The 26,239-nt window shown below is 37.4% G+C and overlaps 1 protein-coding gene across 2 annotated transcripts in view; it reads left to right on the top strand.

Moving 5' to 3' along the window:
* STRN (striatin) overlaps window positions 1-25,582 on the top strand; it is a 107,150-nt gene extending 81,568 nt beyond the window's left edge. Inside the window, exons 10-18 of one of the 2 annotated variants that reach the window (XM_065890700.1) lie at window positions 573-709; window positions 6,065-6,240; window positions 8,343-8,390; window positions 9,163-9,284; window positions 12,541-12,708; window positions 14,364-14,504; window positions 22,847-22,954; window positions 24,042-24,128; window positions 24,216-25,582. In XM_065890700.1, coding sequence (XP_065746772.1) covers window positions 573-709; window positions 6,065-6,240; window positions 8,343-8,390; window positions 9,163-9,284; window positions 12,541-12,708; window positions 14,364-14,504; window positions 22,847-22,954; window positions 24,042-24,128; window positions 24,216-24,385 — 1,157 coding nt within the window. In that variant the 3' untranslated portion in view covers window positions 24,386-25,582. The remainder of the gene's footprint in view (window positions 1-572; window positions 710-6,064; window positions 6,241-8,342; window positions 8,391-9,162; window positions 9,285-12,540; window positions 12,709-14,363; window positions 14,505-22,846; window positions 22,955-24,041; window positions 24,129-24,215) is intronic. The other variant, XM_065890701.1, reaches the window with a different exon arrangement.
* Window positions 25,583-26,239: the final 657 nt, after the last annotated feature.

Below are 26,239 nucleotides of genomic sequence, written 5' to 3' on the forward strand. Positions count from 1 at the left end.
TCAACCACGTCACCACTGCCTAGGTAACGAAGCAGAACATTACCCAGACCTAGAAGTCCTGATGGTGCTTCCTTCAAACACTACCCCTTCCCTCTTCTCCAGAGGTAATCCTGACTTCTAACAACACATACTACTTTTGCCTTACATAGGCACATTTTACAATTACGACCATTTTCATTTGAAATTTTCCATATTACTTCAGGTTATAGAATTAACCAGTTTTACTTTGAATGCAGCCAGCAGTATTCAGAATCACTTGTTGTACATGTTTTTATAATTGATAGAAATCAATTGGATAATTAGCATGAAATATCAAATTAGGAAAACCTACTTTCTTTTATACGTTTATACATTTTTCTCTATAGTGAAAAAGAAAGGACAATGGATTTGTTTCATGTTGTACTTTTCTTAGATGATGACAAAGTTAAGCAATTCTTCAGGATTTTCTGCTCACTGAATTTTATTGTGTTTAAAAGCATTTAAAAATAATCAAATGTAGACATGCCCTTATGAGACTAATTGTTGACTATTTACATGGCTTTTTTAATGTTTCTTTTGTCTTCCCCCTTCAGTGGAAGCATTGACGTTTCCTCCTTCTTCTGGGAAGTCATTCATCATGGGAGCAGATGAAGCCCTTGAAAGTGAACTGGGACTTGGAGAATTGGCAGGCCTTACAGTGGCCAATGAAGCAGACTCATTAACTTATGATGTGAGTAGTAGTTTTAGTTTTGTTGTTTTTATTTATTTTTTAAAAATAAAAAGTTAATTTTATAGAAAAAGTGATGATGGTAAGACTTCTTCACAAGTGTAGAATTTGGTTCAGTTTTAATCACAAACTTTGAAAATATGAATATATTATAAAAATAATAATACTTTTCACATCATGCAGTGACTAAAATTATGGGCTTTACCTAAATTCATAAATTAGTATAGCTTATTCATTGGTTTTAGATAAGGGAAAGAATTCCCTTTTCTATCACCAAATTTGGATTTTGTTTTATGTTTTAGGGCACCAGTGATTAGTTGAAATTCATGCCTGCCTAAAGGCAACATTTGTCTTGCTTCTTTAATACATCATCAGTGTCCTGCTGAGAAGTAGTTTCAGCTGTTATTAGGCAAGGGTGTGTACAAGATGCTTTCCAGATGTTAAGGCTGACCAGTCAGTGATTTGGACCAAAATTGGAATCTTTACACCTTTATGCATGCATGCATTTACTTAATCTCAAATACCGTTGTTTTATAATTGTTCATCATAATCAATTATCAGAAAAACAGTTGCTTATTTCATAAAGTAGTCACAGCCTATCTTAACTCTTCATTAAAATCCTCTCACTTTGATATTCATTATCTTTGTTGGGGAATACAATGTAGCTCCTGCCACATGGAGGATGTAGGATGGATCCCTAAGTGAACCTTGGAAGTACTCAGAAGAGGAACCCTCGCCACTCACTCCTTCCTGCAAATCAAATACTCTCTCCCTCTATGCTAAGTCCTTTAGTAAGTCTTTTGGATTTTACCTCCAAAAACAACTGAAATCCATAGAGTACGTCTTTTTACCTCCCCTCCTAGTCTGTTTTTTCTTCAACTGGAGCTACTACAATAACCTAATCTAAACGGCCCCTTGCACTCCATTCTTCACATAGGTGATACAGATTTTGAAAAAAAAATTTCTGTTTTCAGTGTTTTTATATCGTTATATCTTACATGTCTTTTAAAAGCACCATTTAGTTGGCTTTTATTTTTTGACCTTTTTAAATTAGAAAACATTTAGTCCATTTCTTTTTAAAATAGTTAAGGATATAATCCTTAATTTGGATTTAATCCTGCCATCTATTTGTGCCACCTGTGCTGTGTTTGTTTTTCTCCTACTTTTGCCTGAGTTGGGGTTGATTATTTTTTATTATTCACCCCTCCCCATTATTTGGAGTTTATGCACTCTTTCATTACTTTTTAAATTAGAGATTACCACACAATCCTTATCAAAATTTTACATGCAAAGATCTTTAGAACACTTTACTTAAAAAACTCTCACCCAGTGTATATGTCAGTCTTGTTATATATTTTATTTCTGTATACATTTATGTCCTACAAGCTTCTGTTTTGTACACTCAATAGTCAGTTAGAATTACCCATTTAAATTATCTATTTTGCTTTTTTCCATTCTCCCATGCATATCTGACTGTCCATCTGGGATCACTTTTCTTTTACTCTAAGAACACAATATTTCTCTTTAGTGAAGATCTACTGGTGCCCAGTTCTCTTAGTTTCTGATTTTCTTAAATTGTCTTTGTCTTTTTTTGCCTGAGTAGGTTAACTATCATCTCTGATTTTGAATTTCACTTGACAAAAATTTTTTTAGTGCTTTAAATATATTGTTTCATTATATTTTGTTGTTGTTTTCTGCTAAAGTCAACTGTCATTTCTATTTTTGGTTATTCAATGGTAATCTGATTTTTTTCCGTGACTGGTATTTCTCTATGCCTTGATTGTCAGCTAAGGTTTAATTTTCTTTTTATTTAACCTCCTTGAAATTCTTAGAGCTTCTTGGCTTAATATGTTTCCATCAGTTTTGTAAAGTTCTCAGCCATTTCTCTTCAGATACTGCTTTTACACCTCCCTCTCTCCCACTCTCCCTCCTTCCCTCCCTCCCTCTCTCTCTCCCTTCCTCCCTCCCTCCCTCCTTCCCTCCCTCCTTCCCTCCTTCCTTCCCTCTCTCCCTCTCTCCCTCCTCGCCCTCTCTCCCTCCTCCCACTCCTCCCCTCCTTCTAGAACTCTAGTTATATTGTTAGATCCCCTTTTTATATTCTCTCTCTCCGATCCCCTTCTGTATTTTCCATCTTTTGTTTTTCTGTACTTCAGTCTAGATTTTTTAAATGACTCATCTTCTGGTTGGCTAATTCTCTCTTCAGTTATGTGTAATCTGCAATTGAACTCATCTATTGAAGTCTTACACTTTTTGCTTCTAGAACTACTTTTTTAAAATGGTTTACAGATTTCTTCCAAAATTTTCAATCTTGTCTTTTATCTTCTTGAACATAGTAAGCATGATTATTTTAAAGTTTGAATCAGAGACTCAGTAGTTCTGTTACTATTATGTGTTGTTTCTGCTTGTTTTCATTTATGCTGTGTTATCTCATATGGGTACAGTTATTTTTTTTTTTTTTTTTTTTTTCAGATTTTTTTTTTTTTTTTTTTTTTTAGCAGATAGTAATTTTTAATTTTTATTTATTTATTTATTTATTTATTTATTTATATTTGGCTGTGTTGTGTCTTCGTTTCTGTGTGAGGGCTTTCTCCAGTTGCGGCAAGTGGGGGCCACTCTTCATCGCGGTGCGCGGGCCTCTCACTATTGTGGACACCCCTGTTGCATAGCACAGGCTCCAGACACGCAGGCTCAGTAGTTGTGGCTCACGGGCTCAGTCGCTCCGTGGCATGTGGGATCTTCCCAGACCAGGGCCCGAACCCATGTCCCCTGCATCGGCAGGCAGATTCTCAACCACTGCGCCACCAGGGAAGCCCCACAGTTATTTTTTAGTATGCCCAAATAACTGTATTTGAAAAATTGTCTGTAGAAATAACTTCAGGCCTAAGTTTATCTTCCCCCAGAGAGTATATTTTAATTTTCTTCTCTCAGATGTCTGCAGCCACTAGAAATCTGGATCACCTGACTTCATTTTCAATTTTTGAGATGATCTAAAGCTGATCTATGGCCTTTGTAAGGGCTGGTGTTCTTCCAGTTCACTCTTATGTGTAAGATACAGGCCCTTGAAATTAAAACCTAAAGCAAGGTGGTCTGCTAAGCCCTACTGTCTTGGCAGGCCCTTGACACCAGTTTATAGCCCCCTGCGTTGCAAAGCTGTCAGAAGCACCGCTCAGCCTCTCAGCCACCTCCTCTGGAATCAGTAAACACCCTCTGGGGAAAACAGCTCCAGAGATCAGGCTCACTTCCTGAGGCCTCTGTCTTCGCCTGGATCCTGGGTTTTTTCCCCACTATTTTGTTGGATCTGCATTTTTTACTTTTAGCTCTGCTTTTCTACCTGTCCTCAGTACACAGTTGGTCCTAATGATCTAGTCCATCGTGGCCAGAAGCAGAACTTCCCATTAGATGCTTTTGTTCCCTCTGCACTAATTCCACAAAGAATTTGTCTAATACATGATAGAACTCAGTCCTCTCTCTAGAGAAAGCTCATTCTTTTTTCAGAGCTCTTAATTGTTAGAAAACTTAGTGTTTGTTTCTAAAAGTAGTTCCTAGTTTTACTAAGCATATTAGCCGTCTATTGCTATGTAACAACTTGCACCATGCTTAACAGCTTAAAACAATAAACATTCATATCTCATAGTTTCTGTGGGTCAGCAGTCTGGGGGCAGCTTAGATGTGTAGTTCTGGTTGTTCATGTAGCTGTAGTCAAGACGTGGGCAAGGGCTGCAGTCTTACACACACCTGACTTGGGAAAAATCTACTTCCAAGCTCACTCACGTAGTTGTTAGAAGGCCTTGGTTTCTTGCTGGCTATTGGCTGGAGACTAGTTACTCACCACGTGAGCCTCTCTGTGGGCTCCTCAGCAGAGCAGCTGACTTCTCCCAGTGTGAGCGCACCTGAAAAGGTAGAGAGCAGGAACACTCAAGATGGAAGGTTTTATAACCTAATTTTGGAAGTAATTTGTTCCAGCTTCTACTGTATGCTGTTAGTCATACAGAGCAGCCCTATAATGTGGAAGGCGACTACCCAAAGGTAAAAATAAGTGGGCTGATCGGGAACTATGTTAGTGGCTGCCTACCACATTAAGATGCTCGGAAGGAATCTAAATGCTCTTACATGTGAAAACCTTTTAGCTCTTTAATAAGAGTGGGCAGGAGTCAGTTCAGTTGCCCTTGCCTTCTTCACCTCCCCCCACAACCCCGCTTGCCCCAAAGATAACCAGCCCCACTTAGAGTAGTTCCTTGCATAGTGTGTTTTGTCTTCACTTATTGCCCCAGTTGTGACATGTCCTGTCCAGATTTTTCTGCAGATTTCTAAACTTCTGGGCTCTGAAGTATAGTTTAAAATACATAGCCTCTGAAGCCAGACTGATTGATTTTGAATCCCGACTCCTCCATTTACTAGATGGCAAGTCACTTAACTTCTCTTTCCCTAACATGCCTAGTCTGTAAAGTGGGGATAATGTTAATTCCTACTTCATAGAGCTGTGAGGATTAACTGAGTTAATGCATGTTAAGCCTTTTGGAATAATGTGCAAAATAACGAACAAGGCTCAAAATAGCAGCTATTGTTAGTATCATTGACGGTTTTTGTCACTGTAAGTATGGTTAACATTTCTCCAGTGTGTTACCAATACTTGCCCCACTGTTGCTTAAACCTAGCATGATTGTTAGCCTTGGAGTGTGAAGAGTTCATACATGGTGCTTGTGTAAAGTCAAATACTAACCTCTTTGGCTTTCTATTACTTGGAATGAAAAAACAGTGCATTTTTTTCAGTTGTTGAGATGCAGATTCTGTGGAGAAAAGGAACATAATATATTTATTTTACCAATGGAATCTTTTTTTGTAATATCTGATTGTCTCTTCCAGTTTTAACATTTTATGTTTCTGGTTTATAAACTTTGTTACCAATTTGAAGAAAATTTAGCTCTTGTCAGAAAGCATTGAAAATTTCAAAAGTATCATATTCTGTAATGTTAACAGGTTTAAACATAACTTGGTTTTTCAACTCTTACCCAAAATTAGTTTCTATTCTATAATTTAGGTTGAAATTTCTTGTCTTTTTAAAAAATCATCTTAGTGAAGATCTATTTTATGTTATTCAGTTATTTGATCCTCTTTCTGTACTGAATTATGTTGCCTGTTTTCTTATTACAGCGTTCATATTTCTTCAGAGAAAACCATTGTTAACATATTGCTAATTTTGCCTATTGATTTGGTTATTTATGTTTAAAAATTATATTGTTTTGAAAGTTGCAAAATGTGATGGTTTGATGACAAATCAGTAAGAATTAATGTTGAAATATAGTTTTTTTCCTATCCTGAACTAAATGTATTGGTATTTTTCTTTTGTTTCTTTAATAGATAGCAAACAATAAAGATGCGTTGAGGAAGACATGGAACCCTAAGTTTACATTAAGAAGTCACTTTGATGGCATTAGAGCCCTTGCTTTCCACCCCATTGAGCCTGTTTTGATAACAGCATCAGAGGATCACACGTTAAAAATGTGGAATTTGCAGAAAACAGCCCCAGCCAAAAAGTGAGAATATTCTCCTTTAACTGTATTTAAATATTTTAATTAATAGTTTTTCAGAAGAGAAATGCTTACTTTATTATTTGCTGTTAAGTTCCCCAAATATCTCTTCTAATTCTTTCTTCTTTACCATGTCACATAATTTAGGGTGTTTTTCCCTTCATACTCACAAGCTAATTTAGGTTGGAAAACTGACCCTTAGGGAGAAACGGTATTATCTGATGGTTTGTGAATGCCGATTGTAATCTTTATACAGTGTTTTAAATAACTATCACATTTGGGGAGCTCTTTATCTGCACTGAAGGTTTCTGCTGGTATTGTAAACAGGTATGTGCATGTTTAAAATCATCAAACCCTCACCCCAAGCTTGTCCTGTTGTTTACTAGGTTTGGACTTCTGGAGTGGGAGGGAGGGAAGGCTGATGGGGGATGGGGGGACAGGGAGAAGTGAGAGACCTCTCTTTGGTCTTTTCTTTTGACCTTGACCAAAATGTCTAGACTGAAAGACACTGTTGTTGCTCTCACTTAACCGCTAATACTTGCTTTGGCCTCTTGGTTCCTCTCTAAGCATGGACAGACATGAGTTGGTATAAATCCCTTTTATCAGTCACCACGCTAGTCCTGATCCCACTTGGTGGGGTCCTTATTGGAACTCCTCTCTTTTCTTCCTTGGGTCACGTGGTCCAGAACCCAGCATCTGCCAGCAAGGGCCCCTCTACAGTGTTGGACACCTCTTTTATTAAAGAGTAGAAATGAACATCAAATGGAGGAGATTATGGAAGTTTTACTACTGGTAGAGAATATCTGTTGCCCAATTTAAAAGAGATCAGGGCTTCCCTGGTGGCGCAGTGGTTGAGAGTCCACCTGCTGATGCAGGGGACACCGGTTCGTGCCCCAGTCTGGGAAGATCCCACATGCCGCAGAGCGGCTGGGCCCGTGAGCCATGGCCGCTGAGCCTGCGTGTACGGAGCGTGTGCTCCGCAACGGGAGAGGCCACAACAGTGAGAGGCCCGCGTAAGGCAAAATAAATAAATAAATAAATAAAAAGAGATCAATGACATTCCTGCTGTGAGTCATACATAAACTAGATAAAATACTTGATTCATCAGATAGCTCAACCAGATCTTGCTTAAAGCCAAGTGAATCCTCATGTAGATTAGGTGTCTTCAGCAGAGAAGAAGTATTTCTTGGTTATAAATTGTGCCTTTTGTCTTTCAAGTTCTTTAGTCACAGTGGACATCATACTGGACCAGAGAATGTGAATGTCTCATCATATATTCTTGACTAAAATTTAGAAAAATATTGAAATAATTTTTTTGCTGGTGATAGCTTAGTATCAACATCTTCACATTGCAAGTAACAGTAGCCTGTTTACCTTTGAACTTAAAACTTTGGTAATGAGGAGAGATATCATATGCCTTTAAAAAAAACTACAATGCAATCCGATTTTAAATCGAGTTTCCATTATCAGTCATGGCCAGTATTAGGCCCTGTAGAGTACCCATATACTCAGTGTTCTGAGTAATGAATAATCTGATGATTTGGACAGTTTCTGCGGGTATTAAGGACAGGAATGTTAACCTTTATGCAAATGCAAGGAAATTAAAGTACTTTTGATTGAAATTCTACTATGTGTATGGTTCTGTCCTAGGCTCTTTTACCATGTAGAATCTCATTTATTCCTGTGAATATTTGGTGTTATCCCTATTTTTCTGTTTTATTTTAAACATAGAAGAATCTGGAGTTCCAAAAGATTAAATAATTTGCCTAAAGTTAGCCAGTTAATGACAGAATTGGAAATTGAATCCAGAAGTTTATCTCTTCAAAGCCCATGTTTTTTCCCGAGTGAGGCTCTCTCTTCCTTTAGTCAAATAGATTAGGACAATGCTAAAAGCGCTGTAACAATGTATTGTTACTAAACAAGAATTTTGTTTCTTGAAGTCACAAATATATGTGATCCGTGTTAAGTAAGCTTTCTTGTGTACTGGGGTTGAGAATGGTATATTATCATAGTGTTGGTATTTCTAGGGGCAATTTTATGACATACATTGTCATACTGTTTACTACTGAAAACTTAGAGTGGTAAAAGTCCTCCTCTCTCTGATTTAGGAGCACTTCTCTTGATGTGGAGCCTATCTATACATTCAGAGCTCATAAGTAAGTATGTGCTTTTTCTTTGTGTTAAATCAACGTCATTGTAAATCAGCCTAATTAGCATATTTTCTTTTCTTTCACATATGTATTTGTGTTATGTATTTTTTTGTATTTAGTAATGTTTTTTGTAAATGTAAAAGAAACTGGCAGATAATCTAATGCTAGAGACAAGTTTATCACTACCAAATTGGGGTCCTTGCTGAAATTAGATTTTATTTGCATGATGTGTAGATGATGTATATATCTCTCTTAAAATGAAGTTGAGGCAATTAAGTTTAACCATGAGAAATCCTGATCTTTCTTCCTTAAAAATATCTGAGACTTTTTTATTGTGATCACATGTTGCACGCTTTTCCTGTTTCCATTTAAGTTTAAGGAATGTACCTGTTCACTTGATTTAGCACAGAGGTTGGCATACTTTTTATAAATAGAGGGCCAATTAGTAAATGTTTTTAAGCTTTGCTGGCTGCATATTTAATGTTGTACATTCTTGATTTTAGTTTGGTTTTGTATTACAACCCTTTAAAAAATGTAAAAACCATAAATGCTTGAGGACTGTACGAAAGCAGTCCTCTGGTTGGATTTGGTCCATAGGCCATAGTTTACCAACCACTGGTTTAGCAGAGGAAGAAAAATGAATAATGCTTTGATAGTTTTTTATTTGTTATCCAAAGCAGAAAAAGAGAAAGCCTTTTGAATAAGTAAGCATTCTTGTTTTTAAGAAGTCCTATTATCAGATAGATTTTTGAGAATAGAAATTGATTTTCCTTCCCAGAGGTCCAGTGCTTTGTGTGGTGATGAGCAGCAATGGTGAGCAGTGCTATAGTGGCGGGACTGATGGACTGATCCAGGGCTGGAACACCACCAACCCCAACATCGATCCCTATGACTCTTACGGTATGTGATTCCCCAAAGATAAGAAAGAATATTTTCTTTTTATGCATTTTACATAGCATATATAAGGATAAAATAAGATGTTTTTGAAAATAAATTGGTAAAAGGGAACCATGTATTTATTTTGTTAAAAAGGACTCCTGTATTTGGGAATCAATTTGCTATACATAATGCTAAAAGAAAAGACAAAATAACGTATTTTTCCCAAGAAAACAGTTCCCACCCCCAGAAGTCTTACTGATTGGAAATGCTGGCTTGATTGACAATTGTTTTCTTCATTGTAGGCATCTGTACAGTACTTGATACATTATTACTAATCTGTAATCATATTTTGTCACTATTCTTGACAAATAACTTTGAAGGAAAATGAATGATGGCCTCATCTTCTTGATCAATTATTGGAGGGTATAGAGGCTAATGATTTTTAAAGTGTATGGCACCGAAATATTTAAAAGGCTTTAAAAAATGAAGACGTGCCCTTTAGATTTGGGAACAGCACCATGAAACAAAAAACTATATTATTATAATCTGTCACTAGATATTATCATAAATTCCCTTGCAAAAACTGTTTAGGAACTATTTTGGTTTCCTCTTAAAATTCTCCTTAAATTCTAGAATGGTATGTAGTGTCAAATATGTCATAAAACCATATTTTATTTTTGTTATCATTTAATTAATTTTACTAATAAACCTAAGTAAAGATAAGAAATTCAGTAACTAAAAGTTTCTTCTCACACTTATTTAATAAGCATTTAACATATATTTTGTGAAGGTTAACACCCCCTCTCCCTCCACAATTCTCTTACAGATTTATCTGTTTCATGCTTTTCCTTACTTACTTTATCCCTGTACCAGATATCGGTTGACCTCATTCTGTCCCAAGCCAGCCCTTCCCCTTTGCTCTTGACCTCATTCTCTTGTTTCCTTTGAGACTTCACTCTAATATCATTCTTCTTCTCTGTTTCTGGCTGACTCTTTCTCTTTTGCTCTCTCTTGCCCTCATCTGAAGCTTTACCCTCTTTGTTCTCTTTCCATCCCCTCAGCATGTAAGTAAATTCAAGTGTCTCCCATCCTGGGCAAGGAGAAGCCTTTTCTGACTCCATTTCCCTCTCTGGCTTTTGTTTAGTCTCTCTTTCCTTCACTTCTTTCATTCCTGTGTCTCTTTGGTGATATCGTCTAGGAATCACAATTACTAGTTACTAATTCCATGTCCTTTCCCTGTGCATGATCCCTCTGCATTCTATCTTCTGGCTGTTCCACTTAAATATAACAAGATATCAGTATCTACCTAATTTGGCTGATCCAAGGGGTATTTTACAGTCCTTATTTTACTGGATATACTGGCTATCTGAAACTGTGGACCACTCCGTCCTTTTTGAAATCTGTTCAGTATTGGCTTTTTTGACACTTAACTCTATGACAGTTTCTATTCCCTGTCCATCATAAACTCCTTTTATTTTTCTCACCTTAAATATTAACATTTATCAAGGCCAGACCCTAACTCATTCTTTGCATTGCACACATCTTCTTTGGTAGATTGAATCCACTTTGTGGTTTTATATGCTATTGACTCATAAATCTCTTCTTTAGGCTTCAGACTACCTACAGAACATCTCAAAGTGGCTGTCTCATTGTACATAAATCCCTACAAGCACTGTTTCTTCTTCCATATATATGTATTTTTGGGGAGGGCAGGGGTGGCATCGTGTGGCTTGCGGGATCTTAGTTCCCCGACCAGGGATCGAAGTGAGAATGCCAAGTCCTAACCACTGGACTGCCAGGGAATTCCCTTTCCATGTATTCTTATCAGTTGGTGGCACTACCAGAATTATCCAAACTAGAAAACTAAGAGTTATCATTGATTCCTTGTACCGTTTTACTATCTATACCTTATTAATTACCTCCCCCTGAATATTTCTTGAATTTACTCCTGCTCTGCCCCTTTTATCACTGTCCTCGTCTGGGTCTTCACCTTCACTCTCCCAGTCTTCTGAAACAGTCCCCTTGCCTTCATCTTGATTCTTTCCAATCTGTCTTCTACACTATAATCAAAGTTACCTTATTAAATACTTACTTCACCCTGCTTCTCCTGGGAAACCCTTCAGTGGTTCCCTATTGCTTTTAGGATAATTTCTTTAATACGTCATAGAAATCCCACCATAAACTAGCCACTCTCATCTCTTCCGCTTCTTGCCTCAAATTTCACAGTCCAGTAATACTGACTTTCTTATAAATTTCCCCACATAGCATGCTATTTTTCCTTCTGTGATTTTGTAGGAGCTGCCTCCTTTGCCAGGAATGCCTTCCCTCTGTCCTTTGACTGGCCAACATCTGTACTCTAGGTGTCATTCTCTCCAAGAAGCTTTCATTCATCCCAGTCACTCTCCGTGGTAACTGGTATCTGTCACTATTATTGTACTTACCACATTGTCTTTTGAAGACAAGGATGGTACTGTGTCTTAATCATCTGCATGGCCCCTGCATCTAGCATAGTGCCTAATACATAGTTTATCTTCAATAAATATTTTATGGTATGACTAAGAGAGGATATAGGTCAGATAACACCATTGACATTTTAAATCTAACATCTGTGAGCCATCTTGAAAGTACCACTTCATAGACTCATTGTGAGGGTTAACAAGTAAAATTTCCAAGTTGGCTTTTATCAGGTTTGCTAAGCAAACCCCCTCCCCTGCCTTCTCCTTGCCCCTCCCCCACACGCACATCATTCATGTGTCACATCTTGCTGTTTGAGCATTTGGGGATTCCTGTAGGTCTCAGTTCGTGTCCATTAATGATGACAGAGGCCTGTTGCTCCCAAGAATGACTGCCATTCATAGTACAAATAGACCAAAGAGTGTATCCAAAGTGCTGAAGGACATCAGAGGAGGGAAAGGGTGGGTCTCCGTTCACTTCCTCGGGGGATGTGAGTTGTGGTTTCTCTGAAAGTAGATTAAATTCAAATGGTTTATGTTAACATGCTTTTTAAAAAAATCAAGACAAATGGAAAGAAAAAAGGGAGGGAGAAGGAAATATGTAATTTTTTCAAGGAGAAATATATGTACTTTAAAATTTTAATTTAGACATTTCAAACCCTACATTTGCACGTTTCCAAGCCTGTTTTTGCCACATTTCAGAAGAAAAATAGAAACTAGGAGGTGTATTTTATACTTTTTGTTTTGTATATTTTACTTTCCTTTGGAATCTAATTACCTTTATGATTTGTGCTTTTTTCCTTGCATTCTTGCTGTTCTTATAGATCCTTCTGTTTTAAGAGGTCCTCTCCTAGGCCACACCGATGCAGTCTGGGGTTTGGCTTACAGCGCAGCGCACCAGCGTTTGTTGTCCTGTTCAGCAGATGGCACTCTCCGTTTATGGAATACAACCGAGGCTGCTCCAGCCCTGAGTGTATTTAATGATAATCAAGGTACATACTTTTTTTCTCTTATTTTACTCAGTGTTTTATAAAATTATTCTAAAAAGAACAAAAAAATAAATGATTCTACAAACTCTTACTGTTTAAATTTAATTTGAAGGTTGTTTTTAAGCAGTAAAAATATATTTGCTTGAATTTCCAACTTAGTATGTATAAGTTTAAAAAGCATACTATTTGGTGAAATACCATGCCTTTTTTGAATTTTTAAAAATTGAGATATGATTTCTGTACAGTAAAAAACAGATATCAAGGGTACATTTTCATGAGTTTGACAAATACATAAAACTCTTGCACCTATCAAGATAGAACATTTCCTTCACTGCCCTAAAGTTTCTTTGTGTTCTTCCCAGTCATCCACCTTCCGCATTCCTAACCAGCGGTACCCACTGTTGTGATTTCTTTCATTATAAATTAGTTTTGTCTATGCTAAAACTTCACATAAATGAAATCATACAATGTGCACTCTTTTTGTATCTGATGTTTACTCTCACTGTAGTGTTCTTGTGATTCATCCATGTGGTAATAAGCATTAATAATTTATTTTTATTGTTTAGTAGTAAGTATTTCCTTAAACCACTGTGTTTATCATTTACCTCTTCATGAACATTTGGGTTGTTTCCATTTTTTCCTATTATGAACAAAGCTGCTGTGAATTTTTTTTTTTTTTTTTTAATCACAAGCAGGTAAAGACCTGGAAATAGAATTTCTGGGCTTTAGAATTGTGTGTTTTAACTTTATGTGAAATTGCCAGACTTTCTTTGAAAGTAGTTGTTCCATGTTACACCACTGACTGCACCGTGTGAGAATTCCAGTTGCTCTACATCCTTAATTACAAACATTTGGTGTTGAGGATATATTTAATTTTAGCCATTTTGGTGGGTGTGTAGCAGTATTTCATTGTGATTTTAATTTGTATTTCCTTGGTGGCTAATTATTCTGAGCACCTTTTTTGTGTGCTCATTGGCCATTAATGTACCTTCTGGAAGATACACATTTTTGAACTGTTAGCTTACTTAGATTTTGAACCAGATTTAAAAAATCAGATTATATTCACATATACATAGAATTATATTTTTTTATGTTTATAAATAAGTTCCAAGTTTTACCCTATTCTAGATGATAAATAAAAATACCTTCTTTATTCTTGAGCTGCCATAACTTGTGCCTAGGTTTTGATGAGTTGCCTGCATTTGATATTTGCATAACTCTACCAATAAATAACAATTTGAGTTTTTACTTCTTAAATTCCATACTTTTAGAGAGTTAGAATTCCTATTAAGAGATGGGCTTTTAAAATGAAGAATTCCTGTGATGCCCCTCTAAACCCCAGGTTGATTTGAGGTGGAAGCAGAAAAACTTGTAGTCCATATGTTTTCCATTTATTTCTAAATAAAGGCTTGGATTCAATGAATACAGTAGCTGTGAGTGACTGGTAGAAGATGTGGTAAACAAGTAAGGATGATAAAATAGACTAGGACTAAGAGTAGTGAAAGAAACAATCTGCACTGAATGACTATGAGCTAATTCTTATTCTAATGTTGAGCCTTATTTATTTCTTATACCACCGTTTGTTTTGCTATATTCTAAGCACATTGTGAAGTAGACCCTCTAACTACCATTGTCTTCGAATATGTTCTGACTCTTAGAATTGGGAATCCCTGCCTCTGTGGATCTAGTGAGCAGTGACCCGAGCCATATGGTAGCATCATTCAGCAAAGGATACACAAGCATCTTTAACATGGAAACACAACAACGCATTCTCACTTTAGAATCCAACCTAGATTCAAGTATGTATACCAATTTTAAGTAGTCTTTGTTTGGATCAATTTTTTAAATGTTATCAGAATTATAACTACTAGAGTCAACTATGAAAAACACTTGTCATTATAAAGTGTTCTGCCTCAAAATCATATAACACAGTTATTAGAAGGATATAATGATTTACAGTTGATTTTAAGTCTTTAGGTTGTTTATTCACATGTATAACTATACTGTTTGAAGTAGCATTTGAGCTTTTCTAAAGAGAAGTCAAGTTTAATTTTATACCAAACGCTTAGCTTTCAATTCTATTTGAAGACAATAATATTTATTCTGAATACAGGCATATCTTGGAGTTTTTGCGGGTTCAGTTTCAGACCTTCGAAATAAAGCACATATTGCAACAGAGTGAGTCACATGAAGTTTTTGCTTTCCCAGTGTGTATAAGAGTTATGTTTACACTATAGTACAGACTGTTAAGTGTGTACATATCTTAATTTAAAAGTACTTTATTGCTGAAAAATGCTAACCACCATCTGAGCCTTCAGTGAGTCATAATCTTTTTGCTGGGGGAGGGTCTCGCCATGGTGTTGATGGCTGCTGACTGATCAGTGTGGTTGCTGAAGGTTGGGTGACTGTGGTAATTTCTTAAAATAAGACAGCAGTGAAGTTTGCCGCATTGACTGACTCTTCCTTTCACGAACAACTTCTCTGTAGCATGTGTTGATGTTTGATAGCATTCTACCCACAGTAGAACTTCTCTTGAAACGGGAATCAATCCTCTCAAACCCTGCCGCTGTTTGATCAACAGGATTTTTGTAGTTATGTAATCCTTTGTTGTCATTTCAACAATCTTCACAGCAGCCTCACCAGGAGTAGATTCTATCTCAAGAAACCACTTTCTTTGCTCATTCATAAGAAGCAACTGCTCATCCATTCAAGTTTTATCATGAGATTGTAGCATTCAGTCACATCTTCAGGCTCCACTTCTAATTCTAGTTCTCGTGCTATTTCCACCACCCCTGAAGTTACTTCCTTCACTGAAGTCTTGAACCCCTCACAGTCATCCGTGAGGGTTGGAACTAACCTATTCCATACTCCTGTTTATGTTGACATTTTGACCTCTTCCCATGAATCACAAATGTTCTTTTTTTTTTTGCGGTACGTGGGCCTCTCACTGTTGTGGCCTCTCCCGTTGCAGAGCACAGGCTCCGGACGCTCAGGCCCAGCGGCCACGGCTCATGGGCCCAGCCGCTCTGCGGCACACGGGACCCTCCCAGACCGGGGCACGAACCCGCGTCCCCTGCATCGGCAGGCGGACTCTCAACCACTGCGCCACCAGGGAAGCCCCACAAATGTTCTTAATGGCATCTGGAATGGTAAATCCTTTCCAGAAGGTTTTCAATTGGCTTTGCCCAGATCCATCAGAGAAATTACTAGCTATGGCAGCTGTAGCCTTATGAAATGTATTTCTTAAATAATAAGACTTGAAAGTCAAAATTACTCCTTGATCCATGGGCTGTGGAATGGAGGTTGTGTTAGCAGGCATGAAAAAAACATGAATCTCATTGTACATCTTCATTAGAGCTCTTGGGTGACCGGGTGCATTGTCAGTGAACAGTAATATTTTGAAAGGAATCTTTTTTTCTGAGCAGTAGGTCTCAAGAGTGGGCTTATAATATTCAGTAAACCATGTAGTAAACAGATATGCTGTCATCCAGGCTTTGTTTTTCCCTTTATGAAGCACAGACAGAGTAGATTTAGCATAATTCTTAAGGGCCATAGGATCTTCAGGATGGTAAATGAACATTGGCTTCACCTTCAGGTCACCAGCTGCATTAGCACCTAACAAGAGAGTCAGCCTGTTCTTTGAGGCTTTGAAGCCAGGCATGACTTCCCTCTAGCTATGAAAGTCCTAGGTGGCATCTTCTTCCAATAGAAGCCTGTTTCATCTACATTGAAAATCTGTTGTTTAGTAGCCACCTTTATTCATTATCTTAGCTGGATCTTCTAAGTAACTTGCTGCAGCTTCTGTATCAGCACTTGCTGCTTCACTTTGCACTTTGATGTTACAGAGACAGTACTTCTTCCCTTAAATCTCATGAACCAACCTCTGCTAGCTTCAGACTTTTCTTCTGCAGCTTCCTAACCTCTCTCAGCCTTCACAGAATTGAAGAGAGTTAGGACCTTGCTCTGGATTAGGCTCTGGCTTAAGTGAATGTTGTGGCTGGTTTGATTTTCTATCCAGCCCCCTAAGACTTTCTCCATACTGTTTTGCTTTCTTATCATTCATATGCTCACTGGAATAGCACTTTCAATTTCCTTCAAGAACTTTTTCTTTGCATTCACAACTTTTGGCTGACTGGAGCAAGAGGCCTAGCTTTTGGCTTGTCCTTTCCACATGCCTTCCTCGCTAAGCTTAACCATTCCTGGCTTTTAATTTAAAGTGAGAAGTGTGCAAATCTTCCTTTCATTTGAGCACTTGGTCATTGTAGGGTTACTGATTGGCCTAATTTCAATATTGTGCATCAGAGACTAGGAAGGCCCAAGGAGGAGGAGAGAGATGGGGTTACAGCTGGTCGGTGGAGCAGTCAGAACACACACGACATTTATCAAGTTCACCGTCTTATATGGGTGCACTTCATGGCACCCCAAAACAAATACATTAGTAATATCAAAGATCAGGGACCACAGATCACCATAACAAATATTAATAATGAAAAAGTTTGAAATATTGCAAGAATCACCAAACTGTGACATAGACATGAAGTGAACAAATTCTATTGAAAAAATGGAACCAATAGACTTGCTAAATACAGGGTTGCCACAGACCTTCAATTTTTAAAACAACACAATATTTTCAAAGCACAATAAAATGAGATAGGCCTGTATAAAATAAATCTGGTTTTCATTTCTCATAATTTTACTTTTTTAAAGAATAGTTGCTGTGCAATATTATATGTTATAGGTGTACAGTATTGTCATTCACAATTTTTAAAGGTTATACTCCATTTATAGTTATTATAAAAATTGGCTGTATTCCTCATGTTGTACAATATATCCTTGTAGCTTATTTTTATTTTTTTTAAATGTCTAAATACTTTTTTTTTTTTTTTTTTTTTTTTTTTTTGCGGTACACGGGCCTCTCACTGTTGTGGCCTCTCCCGTTGCGGGGCAGAGGCTCCGGACGCGCAGGCTCAGCGGCCATGGCTCATGGGCCCAGCCGCTCCGCGGCATGTGGGATCTTCCCGGACCGGGGCACGAACCCGTGTCCCCTGCATCGGCAGGCGGACTCTCAACCACTGCGCCACCAGGGAAGCCCCTAAATACTTTTTTTTAATAGGTCTTTATTGGAGTATAATTGCTTCACAATACCGTGTTAGTTTCTGTTGCACAACAAAGTGAATCAGCCATATGCATACACGTGTCCTCATATCCCCTCCCTCTTGAGCCTCTCTCCCATCCTCCCTATCCCACCCCTCTAGGTCATCGCAAAGCACCGACCTCTAGACACAAGACAATCAGAGCTCCAGCTCCATTTCTCTGATTCATCTGGCTGCCTTCCTCCTTTGTGTGCTGGCTTTTTCCTCAGACTAACTTGCCCCGCGGTCACAACATGGCTGCCAGCATACCTGGAACAACCTGCTCCCTTGTTCCTTTCCAACAAGAGAGGCGACCTCACCCTGAAAGACATACGATTAAAGTTTTTCCTTCCTGTCTGTGTGATACATCTTGGGACACAGCCCACCCTTGAATAGTCATGATCAACTGGAGAGCCCTGTGATGATGGGCTCAAGCCTGCGGTCCTGAAGCAATCACCAGCAAGGGGGACTACACACACACACACACACACACACACACACACACACACACACACACACACACACACACACACACACACACACACACACACACACACACACACAAAACCATCCTTGGCGTAGACTTGGAATTGGGATCCTCCCCAGGAGCTGGGGATGGACCAGCTTCCTTTGAGCCCTCTGGCTACATTTATTCCATTTACCAAGTTGGGTTGTGTTATAAAGGAGGAAGCAGGGAAGCAGGTGCCCTGCTTAGGCAACCAAGAGTGTCCGGTTCAGATAGCTTGACTCAGGGCACATCTTCAAGGAGCCTGGTGCATCCTTAGCCAACATATTGAGAAAAGGCAAAAGTTTCCCCTGCCTCCCTTGCCTGTTTGGCTTGCACTTTTCTTTTGGTGTTTCTTTGAGATAAAAGAAAGAAAGAATTGGAAAAAGAAGGGAAATAGAAAGAAAAACTACTGTCTTCTCTGGCTTTCTCTCTCTCCCTCTCCCTCCCTCCCTCCCTCCCTCTCTCTCTCTCTCTCTCTCTCTCTCTCTCTCTCTCTCTCTCTCTCTCTGCACTACACAGAATCCTGGGGATTGTAATAGTGACCACTGATGTCATGGCAACAGGAAATGCAGTATTATGGCCTGAGCCCAGAGGAATATTATCTGTATAAAGTTTTTTTTTCTCAGTGACTATGAATTTCTTTCTTGTATTTTTAATTTTTTTAATATCTTTATTAGAGTATAATTGTTTTACAATGGTGTGTTAGATTCTGCTGTATCAAAAAGTGAATCAGCTATATGTATACATACATCCCCTTATCCCCTCCCTCTTGTGTCTCCCTTCCACCCTCCCTATCCCCCCCACCAGGTGGTCACAAAGCACCGAGCTGATCTCCCTGTGCTATGCGGCTGCTTCCCACTAGCTATCTATTTTATGTTTGGTAGTGTATATATGTCCATGCCACTCTCTCACTTTGTCCCAGCTTACCCTTCCCCTTCCCCGTGTCCTCAAGTCCATTCTCTAGTAGGTCTGCATCTTTATTACTGTCCTGCCCCTAGGTTCTTCATGACCAGTTTTTTTTTTTAAGAATCCATACACATGTGTTAGTATTTGTTTTTCTCTTTCTGACTTACTTCACTCTGTATGACAGACTCTAGGTCCATCCACCTCACTACAAATAACTCAATTTCGTTTCTTTTTATGGCTGAGTAATATTCCATTGTATATACGTGCCACATCTTCTTTTTCCATTCACCTGTTGATGGACACTTAGGTTGCTTCCATGTCCTGGCTATTGTAAATAGAGCTGCAGTAAACATTGTGGTACCTGACACTTTTTGAGTTATGGTTTTCTCTGGGTATATGCCCAGTAGTGGGATTGCTGGGTCGTATGGTACTTCTGGTTTTTTTTAAGGAACCTCCATACTGTTCTCCATAGAGGCTGTATCAATTTACATTCCCACCAACAGTACAAGAGGGTTCCCTTTTCTCCACACCCTCTCCAGCATTTATTGTCTGTAGATTTTTTGATGATGGCCGTTCTGACCAGTGTGAGGTGATGCCTCATTGTAGTTTTGATTTGCATTTCTCTAATGATTAGTGATGTTGAACATTTTTTCATGTGTTTGTTGGCAATCTGTATAGATCCTCTGCCCTCCCAATGGTTCTCCAATTTCTCCCTTCGGCATGGGATCCCTTCCCTTCCCCCATCCATCCCTCAGGGGTGCCAGTCCCGTCCCGCCTCCACTTCTCCTCCCCCTTCACTCCCCCCCACGCCCCACATCCTACCCGGTCACTGGGGGTTCCTCCCGTCCCCTTATGTGTCCGTGGTACCCCACCAGTGCCTGGTAGGTGCCCTAGTTGTGAGGAGACGCAAGTTCTGCGTCCTCCTAGTACGCCGTCTTGACTTTGCCCTCTCTTAGTAAATTTAAAATCATGCTTAGATATATGACCTAAAGCTACTGTAATAAAATAAAAAGCCAATATTAAATTAAGAAGGATGTGAACATTTTTCAAATTACCTTCAGAGAGTATGGTCAATTCTTTGAACGTCCTCAACGTAAATGTTGATTTTAATGACTGCTACAAATTAATAAGATCTCAAGTCGGTGAGTGAGATGGATAAGCTAAACTAGGCAATTCCATTTCTCCCTCACAGTGTATAACTGTAAAGTCATATGACTTTTTGCCTGATACTAGAAGCATTTTCTGAAGAAGAATGCCGAGAACGTTTTGAGCAAAGGCAGCATTCTTGGAATAAGTGATAACTATTTCGAGTTATAATAATATGCCCTGACATTTCCTAAGTTATCAGTTTGATTACTTTAGAGTTATATAAAGCAAATTTATTTCTTTCTACTGTGACTCCCTTAGCTGTTTATATTTGACTATGTTATTGTATTCTGGAATTTAGCAGGTGTTTTTTTAAATTAAAGTTCAGACCAAACATGTTTTAAGGTAAAAGTGAATTTCATATAGTTTAACAGGATGAAAGATGTTTGTTGTTAGAATCAGAATAAATTACCTTTCTTCTTATTGATGGCAGTGGTGATTTGACTATGATTAAGTTAAAGGTAGTTGAAGCAGGTAATTGGGTACTTGTGAAACCATTGGAAAGGTAAACTATTTTTAGATCATAAGCTGAATATAAATATTTGGAGGATTCTTTTAGACTCATTGTTAGAATGATGGCTAGTAGGCCTTCAGTTTATTTCTAGTGTTCTTTGTATTTTGCTTACTTTTACTTGTCTGATTTACCATCACCTGGAGAAATTTCCTTAAAAAGTATTACTAAATAAGAACTTTCTTTTGCCTGATTTCTATCATGCTTCTTTTCTAGATCTCAAAGTAATTGAAGCTATCCTCAGAAACTTCTCTCCCAAAATATATCGGATACTTTACTTAAAGTATTTGTATTTTGTTGTTATTCTCCTGCTAGACCTTACAGCAGATATTGGTCAGTGGTGTGTTATCTCTGGAGGAAAAAATATCCATAGGCTGAATTTTTAATCTAAACTCTTTGTTTAGGACCATTTAAAATGAATATAACTGACCCAGAGCTTACTCCACATGGTCAAGTGACTTTTTGTTGTGCACTTAGATAACAGGCTGGGTGGCCGCCTGCCATTAACATTGGAAAAAGACTACCTTCAGCTTTTAAGATGTCATATTTCTAGGTACCACATGAAAATCCAATAGAGTAGACTAATATTGGAGCTATTTTTAGCTATGCATCACTATATTTTCTATTATGAGTGTAACTTCATGATACCTATTCAAAGAAGAGTTTCAAAAACAGTACAAGAATTCTTGGTTAACCTTCACCCAGATTCACCAGTTTTTAACATTTTGCCATATTTGTCACATTTACTTTATCATTCTCTGTGTATGTGTATAATTTAAAATCCTGAGCCATTTAAGAGACGTTATATACCTATTATATACCTATACCCCTAGATCCTTTAGCATGTAATTCCTATGAATAAGGACATTCTCTGACAGCACATTACATTATCAAAATCAGGAAATTTGACATTGACACATGCTGTTATTGTTTACACTCAAATTTGCCAGTTGTCCCAATAATGTACTTTATAAGGACATCCCTTCTCCCAAGACCATGATATAATAATTAGTTTTTAACTCTGACATATCTTAAATTAGTGTTATCTTTGTGTAGATTTTCCCTTTTTTTCTTGTAAAAAGTATTGTAACAAAAATCACTAATTAAACTTAAGTTCTTAATAATTGATTTCCACTTCATAAAAGGCTGTCAGGAGGAACTTGTGATAGTTTAGGTAGCGATTTTGGCAGTTGCCTGATTTGCATGAGTCATCTAGTTGGGATAGAGGTAGAAATTAGAATAGGTACTAGCTTTGTTACCATGATTTTGGGGAAGTCACAGATGTTTTCTGGACCTTGATTCATTCACTGTGTTATGAACCTAATGACATGTGGCCTGCCTGTCTCATTGTGTGTATAATTAAGATCCCTTTCAACACAATTAAATGGTGTGCAAAAAAATACTATTAGGATGCTATTTTCAGATTCCAAACATGGTAGACTGTTAAATGACCATTTCTATTATGAGAAAGAGAAGATTAAAGAGTTAAAAATTCTCTTTGTCATGCTTATCTTTAGATGATAACCATGTGGTAAAGAGCTCTGTATCTAGAATGAGCTGAGATTTAAGTTTGGGAATTATCTACATGAAGTAATGATGGAATTTTATTAAAGTAGCAAAAGTATCATAGAACACTGTAGAATGAGAAATGTCAGTGGCTCTGGGCTAAACTCTAGGTGGCATCCATTGATAGCAGGTGGTGGAAAAGGAAATTCTAATTCCCAGGTACTTCTAGATTTGTCAGTAGAGTGTTGCTCAGGTGATTCTCATTTCCTAACATTGCAATTATGAACACAATTGCAGAATAAATGAACTAAAGACAAGTTAAAGTCATATCATTTACTTTTCCAATCTCTTAGGTGAATATTCAGTTCTCTTTTGTGTGAAGAAATAGTAGCTTTGACAAATTTGTATTGCTCTTTAATTTTTTCTTTTTAGCAGCCACCTCTTCCTGCCAAATAAATAGAGTCATCAGTCATCCCACTCTTCCCATCAGCATCACTGCTCATGAAGACAGGCATATCAAATTCTATGATAACAATACAGGTAAGAATTTATTTAAATTGATTATTGTTAAAGCAAAAAAAAAAAGAATCCCAGCTGTAATTTTGGTGTCTGTCAGTGGCTTTATAGTCAGCGAATAGGCACTGAAACACAAATCCTCTCCCAGATCAGTTTCTTTTTACTCCATCTAAATCTGCTAAGAACTAGTCTTCACGATAGCATATAGAATCATCTTGGTTTATTTAATAGTAAATAGGTGTTATATTTTGGCCCTAGAGCCAAGGTTATTACTAGGAACACAATGAAAAATTCATTCAGATACCAATATCATGATCTCTTGTTTTGAATATATTGTGGAAAAGTAGAAATTTACTGGAAGTAGAGGCATATGATCATTACAGATGGCAAACTCCTGAGTCATTTGATTTATTTTATTTGTTTTTCCATGGACTAAATTTTTTCTGTATTATAATACTGATTATTTGGTCCTGACTGATTTGCACTGAGGTATGGAGGCTTTCCCAACTTTTATTAGCTTATATTTCACTAGTCTAAAGGAAATGCATGAAGAGCTGGTTGGGAGAACAACTCACTGTATTAGCAGCCATATTTACCTGAGTATCTGCTACTGGCTTTGTAAATGTGTTGACTTTTGCTAACTTTGCTTAGCTACAAGTGATGAATAATTTAACATTTTTAATCTCTTTCTATGTACTGTTTCCACCAAAATTGTGGCCAGGTTTTCTCTCTGTTACTTTGTCTTTGTCTCAGTATTTTCGTCTGCTTCCACAAAACAGATAATTTGCCTGTAGCTAAAGGATGCAAAGTCAGTGATAAATAATGTCTGAGTTTTAGTTAATGAACATGGCTTAAAGGAATATTTGTGTACAAATTAATGACTTCCAATTTGTGAAAGACAAAAATATAATCTGAAATTTGAGCTTTTGTTTCTCATTATCATCATGGCCAGAGCAGGGAGGGAGACGTGTTGTTTTAGCAGTTGGAAAAGCTGTTGATGTAGAGACTATACAAAGAGGGGTGACTGGCGAAGCCAGTACAGCGAGGTAGCTGGCTTGTATTCAGGATAAGGTAAACTATTACTAAAGAGTAACAATCTCTTTTTCCAAAGGCAAACTGATCCACTCGATGGTAGCCCACCTAGAAGCTGTTACAAGTTTAGCAGTTGATCCAAATGGCCTGTACTTAATGTCTGGCAGTAAGTACAACTATGGATTATTTATTTATTCTTACCATTTTTATATTTAATGTAATTTTTCTCTTAATTTCTTTTCTTTTGATATAGGTCATGACTGTTCAATACGTTTATGGAACCTAGAAAGTAAGACGTGTATCCAAGAGTTCACAGCTCATCGGAAAAAGTTTGAAGAATCAATTCATGATGTAGCTTTCCACCCATCCAAATGCTATATAGCCAGTGCTGGGGCTGATGCACTGGCTAAAGTCTTTGTATGACACAATGCATCATCTTCACCTTCTAGCTCTTTATAAATAATCAACTGCACAAAAGAGATACAGAAGACCGGGGCAAGAGTCAACCCATCCAGCCCTTTTGTTCTGCTGAAGGAGCACAGAGAACATTTGTTAAAGTATAGTTTTGCAATTCGTTTTCTAAAACTAAGGTTTGTTCAGGTTGCTGCAAGCTCAGCTGAATCTGTGAGCCTGAAAACTTTAAAATTTTTCCCAAAATAGGAGCTTTTATTTCTGAGGTTGTTCTAATTCGCTAGGCAGGCCTGAGCGAAGAACATAGGTTTAGCTTGCCCCTATTGAGTAAATAGGGCACATTATAAGGGATAATTAAAAAGGTTGATGGCTGGGAATGAGTAGAGGAAGAATGGAAATTTAGACCTAGTTCTCCCCTGAGAAATCTTGTTAAACATATTAGGTAGTCAAAACAGTAATCTTTATCATATCTGCTGTACTAACCCCTATGTGCATAATGACCAGGCAGTGTTAAAATGCATTTTTAATTTAGCTCTCCTTTCAACTGTTCTCATAAAGCACCTGGGAAAACATTTTACCTATTAGAGGGAAAAAAAGAAATGCAATAACATGTTAAATATATTATTATTCAGAAATGCTAAACAAATATTTAGTTTTTAAGCAGATTTCTATATTGTATTACATTTTTGAAAATAGATTTGGTACCATTCTAAAGTTTAGCTGTCAAAAACACTCACCATTATGAAGAATAGTTGATAGAGTCTGCTTTTACTAAAAGATTTAACTTATTCAGGTTTAAGATTCTGTTTATTTTTAATGGCAAGCAGGTCATATCTTTATAATAATTTCTGTTAATTTTAAAATTCATTTTATTCATGTGATGTTTATAGTACCAGAGTGATTATTTCCTATCAATGAAATCTTACCTTTCAGTGGTTGAAAAGCTGGAAGTTATTTGCAAGTACTTATTTATCAAAACCCACATAACCATGCTTCAGATGATCTCTACTCTTTCTTCTTTGTCTCTTACATTCAAATTATCTGACACCTACCAAAAATAGTTCATAATTATTATGTTTTAATAGTCCAAAGGATATGGTTAACCTCAGGCAGCTGCTTTTGCAGAAGTACTAAATAAAGCAAATGTTTTGTGCCCCAGGAATTCCCTTATTAATATCTCCAAGAAGAAGAACCTCTTGGAAATCTGGATGGAATAGTTTGGTGTATAATATTGGCTAAAGGGTTCTGTCTTTCTTTCCCTCTCCCTACCCCACCTCCAATGTCTAATTGGAATACACAGCATGTTTTAGTAGGCAGTGAATCAATACTGTTTCTGGGGAAAACCATTCTTGAAGGACCAGGGTTCCCTGAGCGCACCTTACTTATGACCCGCATATGGTCAACTCTTGGGATTTCCATGACCCCACTGTCTGGACCCAGTATATAGACCTCATCCCTACAACTGTCTCACCTCTCCTCACACTCTTCCTTATTTGCCCAAAATGTCAGAGACCAATCTGGAAATTAGAAATAAGTTACTAATACCCAAATTTTCAGCAAAATGTATTTTTAATAGGCTCTCAGACTTAAAAAAAAAAAGTCCATATCCATAAATATTTTAACCTTTTAATATAATTCCTACATTCCTATGCCCATGTATCCCATTAGCATAACAGTGGCACTTCTGATAATATGTACATCTACTCCCTGAAGAAGTATTATCACGATAGTGTCAATATTAATCAACAGTTTTTCTTTAAAATTTCTGCTTATCTGCCTCTGGAACTCTGTAGTATACAGGCAAGTTTTCTTTAAAGACCTGTGTTAAATTTGCCTAATTTGATATACAGATATGCTTTAATATTT

The sequence above is a fragment of the Phocoena phocoena genome, chromosome 14, assembly GCF_963924675.1.
Source record: "Phocoena phocoena chromosome 14, mPhoPho1.1, whole genome shotgun sequence".
Lineage (NCBI taxonomy): Eukaryota > Metazoa > Chordata > Mammalia > Artiodactyla > Phocoenidae > Phocoena > Phocoena phocoena.